The 14397-nt window shown below is 28.0% G+C and overlaps 1 protein-coding gene across 4 annotated transcripts; it reads left to right on the forward strand.

Annotated features, from left to right (window-relative positions):
* The first annotated feature begins 7191 nt into the window (after positions 1-7191).
* On the forward strand, positions 7192-12064 carry LOC136085932 (uncharacterized). Of its 4 annotated transcripts, none has more exons than XM_065807898.1 (7): positions 7192-10014; positions 10458-10555; positions 10660-10790; positions 10862-10995; positions 11206-11274; positions 11578-11730; positions 11875-12064. In XM_065807898.1, exon 1 carries the CDS (start codon positions 7512-7514, stop codon positions 8757-8759), a length of 1248 nt encoding a protein of 415 aa, XP_065663970.1. In that variant the 5' UTR covers positions 7192-7511; the 3' UTR covers positions 8760-10014; positions 10458-10555; positions 10660-10790; positions 10862-10995; positions 11206-11274; positions 11578-11730; positions 11875-12064. The 4 variants fall into 4 exon arrangements, with proteins under 4 accessions (XP_065663970.1, XP_065663971.1, XP_065663968.1 ...); XM_065807899.1 differs by having other exon boundaries at positions 11210-11274; XM_065807896.1 differs by having other exon boundaries at positions 10899-10995.
* Positions 12065-14397: the final 2333 nt, after the last annotated feature.

A 14397-nucleotide genomic window follows, 5' to 3' on the forward strand; every position in this document is an offset into this window, starting at 1 on the left:
ATGTTTAAAAAATGATTTTATAAAGTTGTTGCTCTCATGTTTGGGACAGGGGGGGACCCCAGAAACTTGAGGGCTTTTATGTTTCCAGGCTACAATTATCGCAATTTTTTGCAAAGTATCATTATCCGATTTTCAATTTTTTTTTTTAGAAAAACCAATTGCTTAATTAGACTATAAAACTAAGTGCAAAATATGAACGTAGCAAGTCTTCCCGATTCTATGTTAATTAAATTTAAGTTTTTTTACATTTGTAAATGTATTTTACATTTTTATGTATTAATTATGACCCACCCAAGTTTATATTTGATAATGAATGATTTCATTAACCTTACCTTTTCTTTATAATTCTACAAAAAATGGCGTCTTCAATGCGGTTCATTTAAGTTGATAATTTAAACTTACTTTTTAAATAAGATTGCTTCTAGTTAACTTTAGATCTTACTTTTCACGCTAAAACTCTTATTTTCTAACAAACTATCTACTCCAGCTTGAAGCAATTTAAAGCCAAAAATTGCAGCTGCCTAGTATACAGCCATATTTAATATAATTAAATGAGTTTATATACGACTAAAAATTAAATTTTTGATACCAAAAAAAAAACATTATTTTGGGAAAAATATATCGTAACTTAATTTTTTTTTTAACGAAAAGTGAAAATGTACTTTCAAATGATAGATATTCTGCATTTTTTAAGTAATTAAAAAGTGATAAGAAATTTTCTGGTTTGATAAAGCGACCGCTGCCATTTAACAGAATGTTTATCTTATTTTACAGTTTTACACGATTTAATTGCGGAGGTTGCATTTTTAAATGCGGACGATGAGCCTCTCGGTAAATGCTATTAAATGTTTTGCATTTTAAAAACTCTATTAATACGTTTAACATTTGGTATGCATTTTAGAATAAATAAATTGCCGAAGCTTAAATGTACTTAAATTGTAACAAACATAACCTAAATACGCCAACCAATTTAAGCGCAATTCCGTGCTTATTTGTCCGTACGTTGAAAAAAAGAGAAAATGATAAAGTTTTAATTATGAATGTAATGATAACGTTGCATATATAAGCTTTTGCATTAAATGTCAAACTTATTGAGAAAAATGATGGAAGTTAGCGTTAATAAATTGGTACTTCTTATCGCTTATATGAAATTAAATATTTAGAGACTAAGTATATTCGCTAGTATACAGGGGGGGGGAGGGGAAGGTGGTAAGTTGAAAACTGCCGTATGAATAATTGCCGATTAAAAATTATGCTTGCTGAGTATAAGAATATATATATCGATTGCTGAGATTTGCTAATAATTATAATAACATCTTAATTTGCCGAATGATCAAACTAAATATCGGTAATAGCATGGCCTATAAGAGATGGACGTGCAACCTTTTTTTTTTTTTTTTTTGCTAACCATGCTCATTGCGCATTGTTACAAATTTTTTGTTTTAAACAATAGAAATTAAATTATAAAGTCTGTCGGATTCGTCAAAAACTTTTGGTCTCGTATAACCAATTACATCAACTTCTTTTTAGTTATTCAAGATAACAGCAATAAATAGCGATTCCACGGCTCAACGAAAAACTTTTGGCGTTTGAAAAAAAAACACGTAACTTTCATGAACTTTACTCTCTTATATCTTTTTGTATGCTTAAGCTAACACCTTAAGGTTTTTTGCATCAATTAGTGTTACTCAACCTCTTTTCAGTCATATATAGAAAGTACTATGATTTATATGGCTTCATTTAAATTTTATCCATATCTTAAGACCACTTTTAAGAAAAAGGCTCGAAGCAGGAACGTTTTTTAAAACAAAGCTTTTAGAGGTTAGGATTCCTTAGTACCAAAACAAATCCAATTTTTATAAAACTTACGTATACATTAAAAAAGGGATGACGAATCAAATGGAATGTGCACACTTTTTAACTTTTATACATAAATTTTTAGTTCTTAGCGTTTCAAAACTTCAAGGTTTATTTTTATAGAAAAAAGAAAGTGTTTTTTAAAAGTGTCCAGGTGGAAATTGCAAGTTTACTCTTTCCTCTTTTTATAACAAGTATTTATTTATGTTTTCTTGAAGAATAGGTTCTAAGGATTTGTATATAGAAATTATGTATATATATATAACTATCTTCCTTTGCATATTTTATGACGTTTTTTGTTTTGATTTTGCGTGACATAATGCAAATTTTCGGTGCCATAACAATGCAGATTTTCCATACTCAAGCCCAATACCTTTCGTCAAAAAATCATCAATTATTGCACTACAAAAAATTTAATAACTTTAGATCCGCTTAACTTCAAAGGCCGAATGACCCCTCATTTTTTAAGTCAAGTCAAGCTCTATACAATGATTTAAGTTACATATGTTTATTTGAATAATAAAAAAATCGTCAAAAATGGCTACAATAGAATCAGATTTTAAATTTAATTTTATATAGCTAGATATTCCTTATATTTTAAGAAATAACACTGATAATAATATAGAAATTGAAATCATTTACTTAACTACTTTAGTACATGTATAACTAGAGATATAACAAATAATACAAAATATCAACTAGTTTTGCAGCTACTTAGAGAATATTGGTTTTATGTCCAGGGAACTACACCATCTATTATATTGCTGTAGACTTATTGTTTATGAATATTATAGAATTTTTTGTTTTTATGTTTAACAACAGAAATATATACAGTTAAGGATAAATAACTCATACATAAAATGAATATAAATACAATAAAGAAAAAAATAATTTGTCACAGTTTTAAAGAATTTAGCAAAGCCAATTTATGGCAAACCGCAAGAATAACTAAGTATTTAATATTAACATAGCATGGTTTACCAGCTATATATAAACTAATTTTTATTTGACAAAAACAAATGGGTTATTATGCGCCTTTTATGACAAATGAAATAGTATATGAAAAATGAAATACGAAAACATGAAATATCTGGCTACATTTTGCAAGATGATTATAAACTTGAATAACTTTTTAAAAGGTTTTGCATTATCAAACAAGTTATAAAAAAGCCCATTAGAAAATACACCCACTAAAAAACAATGCTCAGTGGAATATATATTATGGAGCTTATAGAGTAGTCGAGGCAAAAAATGGCGACATATCGGAAATAATACTCAAAAAATACACAAAACTAAGGCTGGTGAATGAAGGACCAAGGAGTTGCATGAAACCAGACCTTGACTAAAAATTTTATTTAAGCATTTTAACTTTTCGCTTTACTTTTTTTAGTCATTTTAAAATTATCTTTACAGATCTATTTTATTATTGATGGAACTTTGTTTACACGAAAAAAGTTCCCAAATTTACAAATGTTTATCTTGGAAAAATGATGAAAATCTGTTCGTGCCGACAACTGATTTCCTTTTCCTTGGTGTGATTTGTTAAGTAATTTGTCAACACGTGAAGTAGTTACTTATCCTGAACAATCTTATTAAACAAATGCTATAAAATTTAAACTAATACCACGTGATCAGAGTTTCTGTTTAAAAACTAAGGGCAGCCATTTTAATAGATTTTTTTATTGACGGGTGAAAATTTAGAGTTTGTCGGAAACTCGCATGGCTCGCTGATTTCTGCGGCCTCTTTGATGTAAAACAATAGGTTGCACGTCCATCTCTTATAGTTCCATGGTAATAGATAATGAGTGTCATACCCCCAACACCACCTTCCCTTCTCGCTGGCTCCAATACTATATATCACTAATATGAATATGAAAATTTATAGGCAATTTTTCCTATGTTGCTATTTTAAGCCTTTGAAATAGGGTTGTTAACCGAAAGGTTTCAAAGATTTCTGTAAAAAAATCTTTCAAAAGGGTATATACAATTAGTATTTATTTTTATTCGAAGCGAATATATAGAAGCATTAAAATTTGTCAAAGTAACTTTCGCAAATAATACTTCTGAAAATTAGACTTTCGCAAGTTGCTATTTCAAATAATGCTCTTGCAAAACTTCCAAAAGTTTCACTTTCGGAAGTAGCACTTGAGAAATGAGCGCTTTTAATAACTACGTTTCGAAATCTATAAAGGAAGTTTATTCGCCTAACTGCAAGAAATGTGAAAATAAAATATCTGTATATATCAAACTGTTTGTAATGAAACTTTATCTTCAGTATAGCAACATATTAAACTTTTACTAGTTTGTTTTTTCAAATAATGAATAAAAAATTTATTTCGAAAGGAAAATTTTCGATAAATCCACTTGAAGAACGGTCACTTACGGAAGAAAACTTGAAATTTGTCATAAAAACAAGATTGAAATGTTCCATTTAAAAAAATCCGTTCAATGAACTAAGTAATTAAATGCTCATTACTCATAAGTGTCAATTATCGCGCATGCAAATTTTTATGAAGTAAAAAACTGATATTATTTTTTAACTGAGTCCTTTCGGTAGATTTCAAAAATCTTCTTTCGAAATGAATCGATTAGCAAGTTTTTTTTCGCTTGTGATTCTTGCGAAAATTTTATTTTTCATATATTGCTTTACCAGCGGCGTGGGCAGGATTTTTTGATGTTTCAGATATGACACTTTTAGGCATCGTGCGAACTCATAACTCAAGAATGTTGTTAAGTCAAATGAAAACGTTTCTCAAATAAATTGCGGTGATTGGAGCGTTAAATTAAATTAGACGTTAAATTAAAGTGCAGAATGCTAAATAAACGTTCAAAAGACAAAATTCTAATAATCAAAGTTGATTTGATACGTTACGAATTTGATTTGACGTGCCCCTATGAACCATATTTGGGACATTCAACCGCCACAATAATGTGCCATCTTGTGTGAAAATTTCATGGCTTCATAGGTTATTCAGTTTTTAGTACTGAAGCTTGTTTTAATCAACTAATTTTAGTTACGCTAAAAAGTTAGTCGACTAAATTTAGTTACGCTAAAAAGTTAGTCGACTAAATTTAGTTAGACTAAAAAGTTAGTCGACTAATTTTAGTTAGACTAAAAAGTTAGTCGACTAAATTTAATTAGACTAAAAAGTTAGTCGACTAATTTTAGTTAGACTAAAAAGTTAGTCGACTAATTTTAGTTAGACTAAAAAGTTAGTTGGGTAATTTTAGTTACGGTTTCTTTAGTTAAGTTAGTTACAACTTTTAGTTTTGGTCACAACACTATTTAAAACATTGCCTGTTATACCATATTTTAACTTTTTGGCAAGAATTTTATAATCAATTGTATTAAATGTTTTCGCTAAATCAATTAATATTCCCAATGTGAACCTAAAATTGTTAAATGAGACTGATATACTTCTTGAAAGCTGAATAATAGCACGCTCTGTTGAATTATTTTTTTTGTATCCATATTGCATGTTATAAAATAATTTATTTGCTAAAAGGTGATTGCATATTCTGTTATACAAAATTCTTTTAAAAATTTTAGATAAAACAGTAAGGATGAAAATTGGACAATTGTGTTTTATGTTTTTTCTCTTTCTTTAAATATAGGAATAATTTTTGCCATTTTTAAATCATCAGGAAAAACTCCCTGATTAATAGAGCATTTAAAAATTTTGAAAAGTATATCCTTTAAAACATCAAAACACCTTATAATAATATTCTATTGAGATCATCAGGACCAACTGCTTTATTTGACTTTAACAATTTAAAAGCACTTTCAAACTCTTCAAAAGACAAATCAAAATAATTTAGATACGAGTTTAGAGGGTCATATGTTGCCTTTATTAATGTTTTATGGTTTGGAATTTTTTCGGCTAGGTTTTGTCTTACAAATATATTCAAGAAATTCATTTAAGATCAAGGATTTTAAGTGGGTAGAGGTAACGAACCGATGCCGCAACTTGATCTCTTCCCAATCTAGTAATAAAAAAAATAATCTACTAAATATGTAACAGTAACGCTGCACGAGTTTTCAATTTTCAATTACTAATAGTAATTTTATATTGTAAACTACTTTTGAGAATACCATATTGAACAATAAGTCCCTTATTTTATATCAAAACAAATAATGAGCTGTCTCAAATTTTAAATAAAAAAAATCTCAGTTGTTTGTATCAGTTTTATCTTCTGAAATGGTTTAATAATACTCAAAAGCATCAAGATAAAAAGCATTAAAATATAGAAAAATTAGATGCCAATCGTTGATCTCTTTACTAAACTTTCTCTGCCAAACAATGCAGGAAGTCTATCAAGAATTTCTGAGTTGTTATTTGAACTCAATTTTTCAAACTTGTTAAATGTTAAATAATAATAACATTATTATCTCTATTGGATTACTATTATTCATGTTTGTCCCTATCAAGGCTGTATTAAAGCGGAGGCGTATGGGACTGAAACCCCAAGCCCTTAAAAAAGAAAAGACCTTTTTTTCAAGTTTATATCATTAAAAACCTTTAAATTTTTAGACTGGACAGACAGACAAAAAAACAAATTTTCATTCTAGTTTTTCATGAAATTTTTAATTAATGTGCTTTTGAAACAAAAAAATCATCAGTTTTAATTGTGGAATTAAAAGTTAAAAACTTATAACTCCACTATTAAATCTCTTTAATTAAATATTTGTGGCGATCATATAGTAAGTTTTTGTATCAAGGCACCAAATACAAAACCGTTTTTCTATACTTCAATCAACACATCGGGCATAATTCAAAAAGTTGCAGCTATTGCTGATGCCATCATTGAAGTAATAGAAACTCTCTTCCCACAAAAGTTCAGAATCATTATCACTGACAATGCTCCAGAAATGAAAGCTGCTTGTAAATTAATTGAAGAAAAATTTCCACTCATCTCGACGTATGGCTGTGCAGCACACGGTATGAATCTTCACGTTCCCTCTAAAAAATGAAGCGTTGATTTGATGTTGATCAACGTTGATTTTGCGTTGATATTAGCGATCAACGGCGATCAACCATAAATGGATGTTGTAGCAACAGCAATGTTATCAACAGCAAATCAACGTTTATTTACAAACACTGAGCGTTCGTTGATTTACTGTTGACAAAAAACAAATTTATTGAGCCGTTTACTAACAGTAATATGCTGAGCATTTTCTGCTGGGATTTTTTTGTTATTTTTGGTGGTTATAAAACGTTTGTTCAAATTTTAATTGTATTATACGGTATAAAATGAGTATAAACTTATTGAAAAACATATAATATATGTTTTTAAAATATATGATATATTTTATTAAGTAATTATATTTTCAGTTCTTGAATAAAGATTATCCTAATGAAATTAGGGTAGTTTTTTAACTATTTGAGGATAATAGAACATCTTAATATAAATATTTTAACAATTTAACATGAAAAAGTCACAACTTGGCAGCAATTTGGCTTATTAATGCTTATTATAATAACATTACTATTATCATAGCAAATTATTAATGGCTGCAAGTATTTGCCTGATAAATTCTGACTGCAAACTTAAATCATATAGTACAAAATGCAATTTAAATTGATTTTTTCTGTATAAGAATAATAATGCCTTTATTTTTTTTTCTTTTGTGATGTAATAAAATAAAGATAATAATGCCTAAATATGACAGAAGCCTATATATGAGAGAATTTATGAAAGAAAAACGAAATACTGAAAAAAGAATAAAATATCTTCTTGAAGAGTGCAACATTGTTGGTAGAGGAAATTGCGTTCATCTAGATTTAGACATTCAAAAGATTTTTGAAGTTTCTGAAGATGTGCACAGTGATATATTGATGTTTTCAATCACTTCGCCAGAAAATAAATTTTGTTTAAGTAAAGTTGAATCTAATTATTGTGATGTTGACGACATTGCATTTAAAAATAGTTTATACAGTAGTATTGATACTCTAACTTCAACAAAAGATTTTTTATATGAGTGGTTATTAAAATACTGTATAAAAGATGATGCTTTAAATGCACTTTTATTTCACTTAAATAAATTTACTCCATCTATACCAAAATGCTGGCAGACATTACAAAAATCTCTTCAAAAAGTTAATGTTTTATATATCAGTGGAGGCGATTATATATATCTTGGAGTTAAAAGTGCAATTGATTATTACATATCAACAGTTGAAAATAAGGAAAAGCTTGATCTAATTGTAAGTATTGATGGTGCACCTATGTGCAATAGTAAAAAAACTTCCATTTGGCCTATACTAGTTAATATTAACAGAAAAGGATCCTATGCTGTTGCAATTTGGCATGGTCAGGGAAAACCAAACAATTTGGATGAGTGCTTTGAAGATTTTATTCTTGAAATGAAAAAATTGCAAACTAATGGGTATAAGCAGCTGCTGGTGACTATTAAAGCTTTTGTTTGTGATGCGTCTGCAAGAGCATTTGTTAAATGCATTATAGGGCATAGTGGCTATCATAGCTGTGAAAGATGTATGGCAGTTGGCACACAAAAACATGGTGTAAGATTATTGGAAACAACTACTTTACTTTGTACTGACATGGCTTTTAAAAATAATTTTTATAAAGAAGGTCACCAGCTTGAGAGTCTTTCTCCACTTGTTCAGTTAAATTTCCCAATGGTAACTGAATTCTCATTAGACTATATGCACCTTATATGTCTTGGGGTAGTTAAAAAACTTCTAATAAACTGGTGTAAAGGTCCCCGATGTATTAGAATAAGTCAATCTGTTAAAGACAGTATTTCAAATGAAGTCATAAATTTACGAAGTTATACACCATCCAATTTTCAACATAGACCACGCTCTTTAAATGAACTTGAGAAGTGGAAAGCAACAGAGTTTCGATTATTCTGCTTTATGCTTGACCTGTTGTTTTAAAAAGGAAAAATAAATAAAACTATGACTTATTTATTTCTCTTTCAATTGCTATGCACATACTGCTTTCTAATAAAATGGCCAAAAATGAATTGTTAGTGGCATTTGCTAAACAGCTGCCTATATGGTTTGTCAAAGAAGTACAAATTTTGTATGGGGAGATCTTGGTAACATACGATGTTCATAGCATGATTCATTTAGCTGATGATTGTGTTAACTTTGGGGAGAGTCTTGATCATCTATCAGCTTTTCCTTTTGAAAACTTTTTGGGTTGAATTAAAAAAATGGTGCAAAAAATCACATCAGACTGTTGCCCAAATAGTGAATCAATTAGATGAGAGAAAAAAGTTGGATATTTTTCTTAGAGAAAGGAATGGTAAAGAAATTTCTGCCCAAGTGGTAAATAAAAAGATCACATCAAATCTATGAGACAGAGTTTATTTTATTCAAGACAAAGGGTTTATTTTAGTAGAAGAGGTTTTGGTAGATCTTGTAAAATGCAAGGCTCTAAATCCTCATTCAGTTCGAAAGTTTTTTCCTGATTGTTTTGAAACATCTTATTTAGACGTTTGTTATGTAAATTCATTAGCCAACCTAAAAACAATTTTTCCGAAAAAAAAAGAACTTTTGAAGAAAGGCTTGATGATACCTGTTTAAAAAGGTGGTTATGCTTTTTTTGTGCTTAGACATTGTGATATTGCTTATGATCACTGATTTCTTGAATTAAAAACACAAACTTTGATTATACTTGCAGACCATCAATTTTTAAAGAATGTCTGTGCATGTGTCATTTTGTAAAATTTGTTGTAAATTTGTCAAATATGTAGTTCATTGAACAAATTTAAAGCGAGTTTAATGCATTTTAATTTATAAATTTTTTGTGTGAAACAAATACCTGGTATGTTTATAGAAATAATAAAATATTTACACTGGTGTTTTACATTAATAAATCTAAAAAGCGTTTTACAAAGTTCATTGTTTTTAATCTCTAATGTATTTTTAATTTTATTTTGTAACTTATATAAGATTGTTTAGAATTAAATTGCACCAGAATATTGAAATTTCATTTGCCATTGTTGAACTTTAAATGGAAAAATTAAAGAAGTGGAAGTGATTGCTAAAAGTTGGATGAAAAATGATGGGAAATGCTTCTGGCTGCCATTTAAAAGTTCCGCTCCGATTCGTAAAGCTGTCACAACCTTGCAGGCATCAACCTCTGATTGGAAGATATACCCTGCTAGGATTTTATACACTACAGGTTTGCATATTACTATAAAAAAATGTAAAATAATTGAATTAGATATTGAACTGTATGTTTTGACTAGGGCACTGAAGAGGATAATCATGTGCTGGTGCAAATTTATTTTAGGCCTGCTTTACAATATGACTATAGTCTCATTTAATATCACTTATTTTAAATCCAATATTCCAATGGGCATTTGTTTAAATTATATGTTCTGAATGTCTTTAGAATGTTTAAAGAAGATTTCCAACGATTAAAAAAAGTTTTTTTAACTATGTTTTTAGTTTTTTTTTTAAACTTTTAGTGTTTTTTAAAAACTAAAAAATTCATTAATTTTCATGGGTTTTTCATTAAAATTCATTAATTTTTATGCACTCCATTCTCATAGGGCCTGCTTTTGCCGCAAAAATTTCAATTACATCTTCATTAGATATTGATAAATGATTTTATGTACATAGATTTGTGTTTATGAAGAAGCTCAGTCACACTTAGAGAAAGCAGCAGATACTTCAAATATTGAAACTGACATCGAAGAGAAAAAAGGGACAAAGCAAAAGTAAATTTTACTAAAATTAGTTTTTAACAAATAAAAAATTTTGCAATAAAGAATTACACAAATCATGCACTTTTTTTGTTTATAAAGTAAAGTTTATATTAAAGGAGAAAGACAGCAATGACATTTTGTGAAAGTGATTAAGATATTGTGATTGGTGATGAAGAACTATACGGAAGATACTATTTTGATAGTTCAAATAGCTAAAGAACATCTAACGTGATTCCAAATATAGCAGGTTAACTATTTTTGTAAAAGTAAAATAATGGTTTGTTAAAATAAAATGCTTATTTTTTTACTGAATTATAGATGTTTTTAAATCAATATTAACTCCCCATTTACACAGTGAAATAGCAAGCTTTTCAGTTGCTGAAAATAACAATGACTTCTCGAAAGAAACTAATCTATCTCAAGGGAAAATGATGTTGTCTTCAAATATATTGGTAAAAAAAAGTCCTAATGTTGCTTTTGTTAAAATCTGTGTGCGTGTGCAGTAAAAAAATTAATAGAAATCAGAACTATATGTTATAGAATATAATTTTGTTGACAAATATTTTATAAATACATGTTTGTTGACAAGTTTAAATAAAAATCACTATATAATGTTTAAAAATTTTATTTAATTTTTGTATGTATAATTTATCTATACCTAGGTAGAAATTGCTCTAAAAATTGTGTTTTGGATAAAGAGGATAGCAAAGAAAGACATTTGTCTTGCCAGGGTAAATTAAATAAAAGTTTTATTTATTTTTCCCATTTAGGTATTTTTTCATGGTTAATTTTTTACAAAATATTTTACATAAATAATAATAATATTGTTTATTTTACTACATTTTTTTAAAAAGATTTTCAAAAAAGATTTGCGTTGAGTTAGGTGGCAAAAATAGATAAAAGAGAAAAGTGATTCAAGAGTCAATTTTATTGAAATTAAGATAATTTTATTGAAATTAAGATAATTTCATTCATATAGAATAAACATAATATGTGTTCTGACCCTTAAGTAATTTTTATTTTTTTAATAATAGATAAGTTCTCTTAGTCGTTGTGAAGGTAATATAAATTGGCTTTTGCTTTTTGAAAGTTGTTGATGAGCGAGGACGCTGGGGCCTGTTTTAATGTCTCGGGTGGTTCATTGAAGATAAATTTTAAAACATACACCCTGTATCATATGATAGTGGGTAAGAATGGTTTTATGCATTTTTTTAGATTTTTTATTTCACAGGAAATATATTTTGTTTATCCTAGTCAGTCATTTATGTAACTATTTGCTATAATTTCTGCAGTTTGATTTTTTTCAAATTTGATTTGAATTTTTGATTTAGATGCGATTACACGACAGCATCATGATGCAAAAATTTGCGAATGTTATTCAGGCATTTCGAAATTTTTAAGTCAATCAGGAACACGACTCAATCGAAAAGTTTTGAAAATGAACAATGCTGCAAACGCTAAATAAATTGTTTGAAAATGTAAATTTTGTGTTAAATTCAATAAAAAAACTTTCTTACTTAATGTAGTGCCTACTTTCTTTCATTATTCTTTTGAGTTAGCTTTGAATTGCTCTATCAATAACTTTTTTGCTAAATCCTTTATTTACAGCCTGTTTTTTACAAAACAAATTAAGATTTGAGCAATATGTATAAATTTTATATACAAATATTTTATATATATACATACATAACATATATACATACATAACATATATATATATACATTATATATACATACATAACATATATATATATATATATATATATATATATATATATATATATATATATATATATATATATATATATATATATATATATATATATAAATTATAAATCATTAGAAAATCACTTAACAAAGTTTTTTTTCATTTAACACTGTGTTTTATAAATAAAAAGACTCATTAGAAATACTGAGTTTTTTATTGATGAGAGCATTTCTGATGAGTCTTTTTATCGATGAAATACAGTGTTAAATGAAAAAAAAATTTCTTAAGTGATTTTCTACTAATTTACAATTGCTCAGTTCTTTTAAGAACATTGAGCACTCTATTTTGTAGAATACATTTTAAAGTTGTTTAATATATATATATATATATATATATATATATATATATATATATATATATATATATATATATATATATTTCGTAAACTGTTGATATATATTTTTTTGATATACGCATCAAAAAGCGATATCAAAATACCGTCGGCTATTATAAAAATCAGTGTTGAATCACCAGGAAAAAATGATTGTTGATTAAACGTTGATAAGCAACATTCGATCAACGTTTTTTGTAAACACCAAATCAACGTTGATAAGTGGCTAACATTTTGGACAAAAAATCAATATGGAATCAATGTTGACGAGAAACATTGAATCAACATCAAATCAACGCCTCATTTTTTAGCTGGTTAAGGATATTTTGAGTACTGCTGAAGTTCAAAGAAGTTAAGATAATCATCAAGTTTGTGAAAAATCATCACATTGTTAAAGAAAAGTTTGACGAAAAGAGAATCGCAGTTCGTATTCCTCGCTCACTCACAATGCCTGTTTCAACTCAATAGCTCTGTCAATTTAATTCAATAAACGACTTTTGTATGGCAAAGTATGGTTTTATTTAACTTGCGGATGAGGAAAATGCATCTTTGGAAGAAATTTCTCCAAATACAAACTCGGCCGCTATTTTGACGCTAATTAAATCAAATGCTATCTGGAATGGTTTGGCAAATCTCGTGAAAAATATCGAATATCCATCATATAACATCATTGGAAGCCTTGAAAATGATGAAGCCCCATTATCTTTGGTGTACTATTATTTTGATGAAATGTACAAAAAATTTGCAAATGAGGAAATTATTCAGGAAATAATTATGAAGCACTTTAAATTCCTTATAACCTCAAATATGGAAATTGTCTTTATGCTGACACCGAAGTGTGTCGTAAAAGGATTCTATTTAGGTGAGGATAAGACTAATGTAATAAGTTCAATTTTAGAATTAATCTCTAAAATAAATCCAACAACTGCTAAGACAGGTGAAAGTGGAATGATTGAATTTGTTGGAGAAATGACAACACAGAAGGAATAAAGAAAACAGACAATTTTAAATAATAGCGCAACGAATTATTGGAATATTGTTGGTCGTCAGGAATATCCTGAAGTCTTTGAAGTCGCAAATCTATTGTTGAAATGATTTGTTCGTCAGCAACAGCAGAGAGGGCTTGGTCGATTTTTCGATTTATTCATTCACGAATGAGGAATCGCTTGACAAACGAACGCGTAAAAAATTAGTTTTCATATATACCAATGGCGTTTTGATGGATACAAGAGGAAGGAGCAGTTCTCAAGAGTTTGAGTGTGAAGAAATTATAAATGAGCAAATTTAATACAAAAATAAATTAAATTGTTAAGCTTTGTGTTATAGAAATTCGTTTGAAAATTATGAAATATTTTGATATATTTTTTTCCATTTACAAATAAAATTCATTTCAGAAAATCAAATGAAAAATTACAAATTTTAATTTAAAGTCACATACGTTTAATTTAAAAAACAATTTCTTCTATATTTGACAATATTTAATTAATTTCACATATCATTCATCTGTTAAACTTGCATGCGCATTGTATGCGTATTATGCGCGTAATTATGCGCATAACTTTTGAATGCTATGCGCATATATTCGCCTCTATGCGCATAAGTTCCGAACCCTAAGTTTTTCAATTCAAGGTTGTGCATCACGTAAGTACGTTACATTTTTACGAGCACAAAACAAAATGAAAAAGAAAGTACTGTAAGTTTTGTTATTCAATTACAAAAACAAGCTGAATATAGTATTTTTCCAGATGTCGCTGA

The sequence above is a fragment of the Hydra vulgaris genome, chromosome 10, assembly GCF_038396675.1.
Source record: "Hydra vulgaris chromosome 10, alternate assembly HydraT2T_AEP".
NCBI classification, from domain to species: domain Eukaryota; kingdom Metazoa; phylum Cnidaria; class Hydrozoa; order Anthoathecata; family Hydridae; genus Hydra; species Hydra vulgaris.

What these genes read in the sequence shown, in the direction of transcription:
- LOC136085932 (XM_065807898.1), top strand. Translation starts at nt 7,512, where the DNA reads ATGCCTAAATATGACAGAAGCCTATATATGAGAGAATTTATGAAAGAA.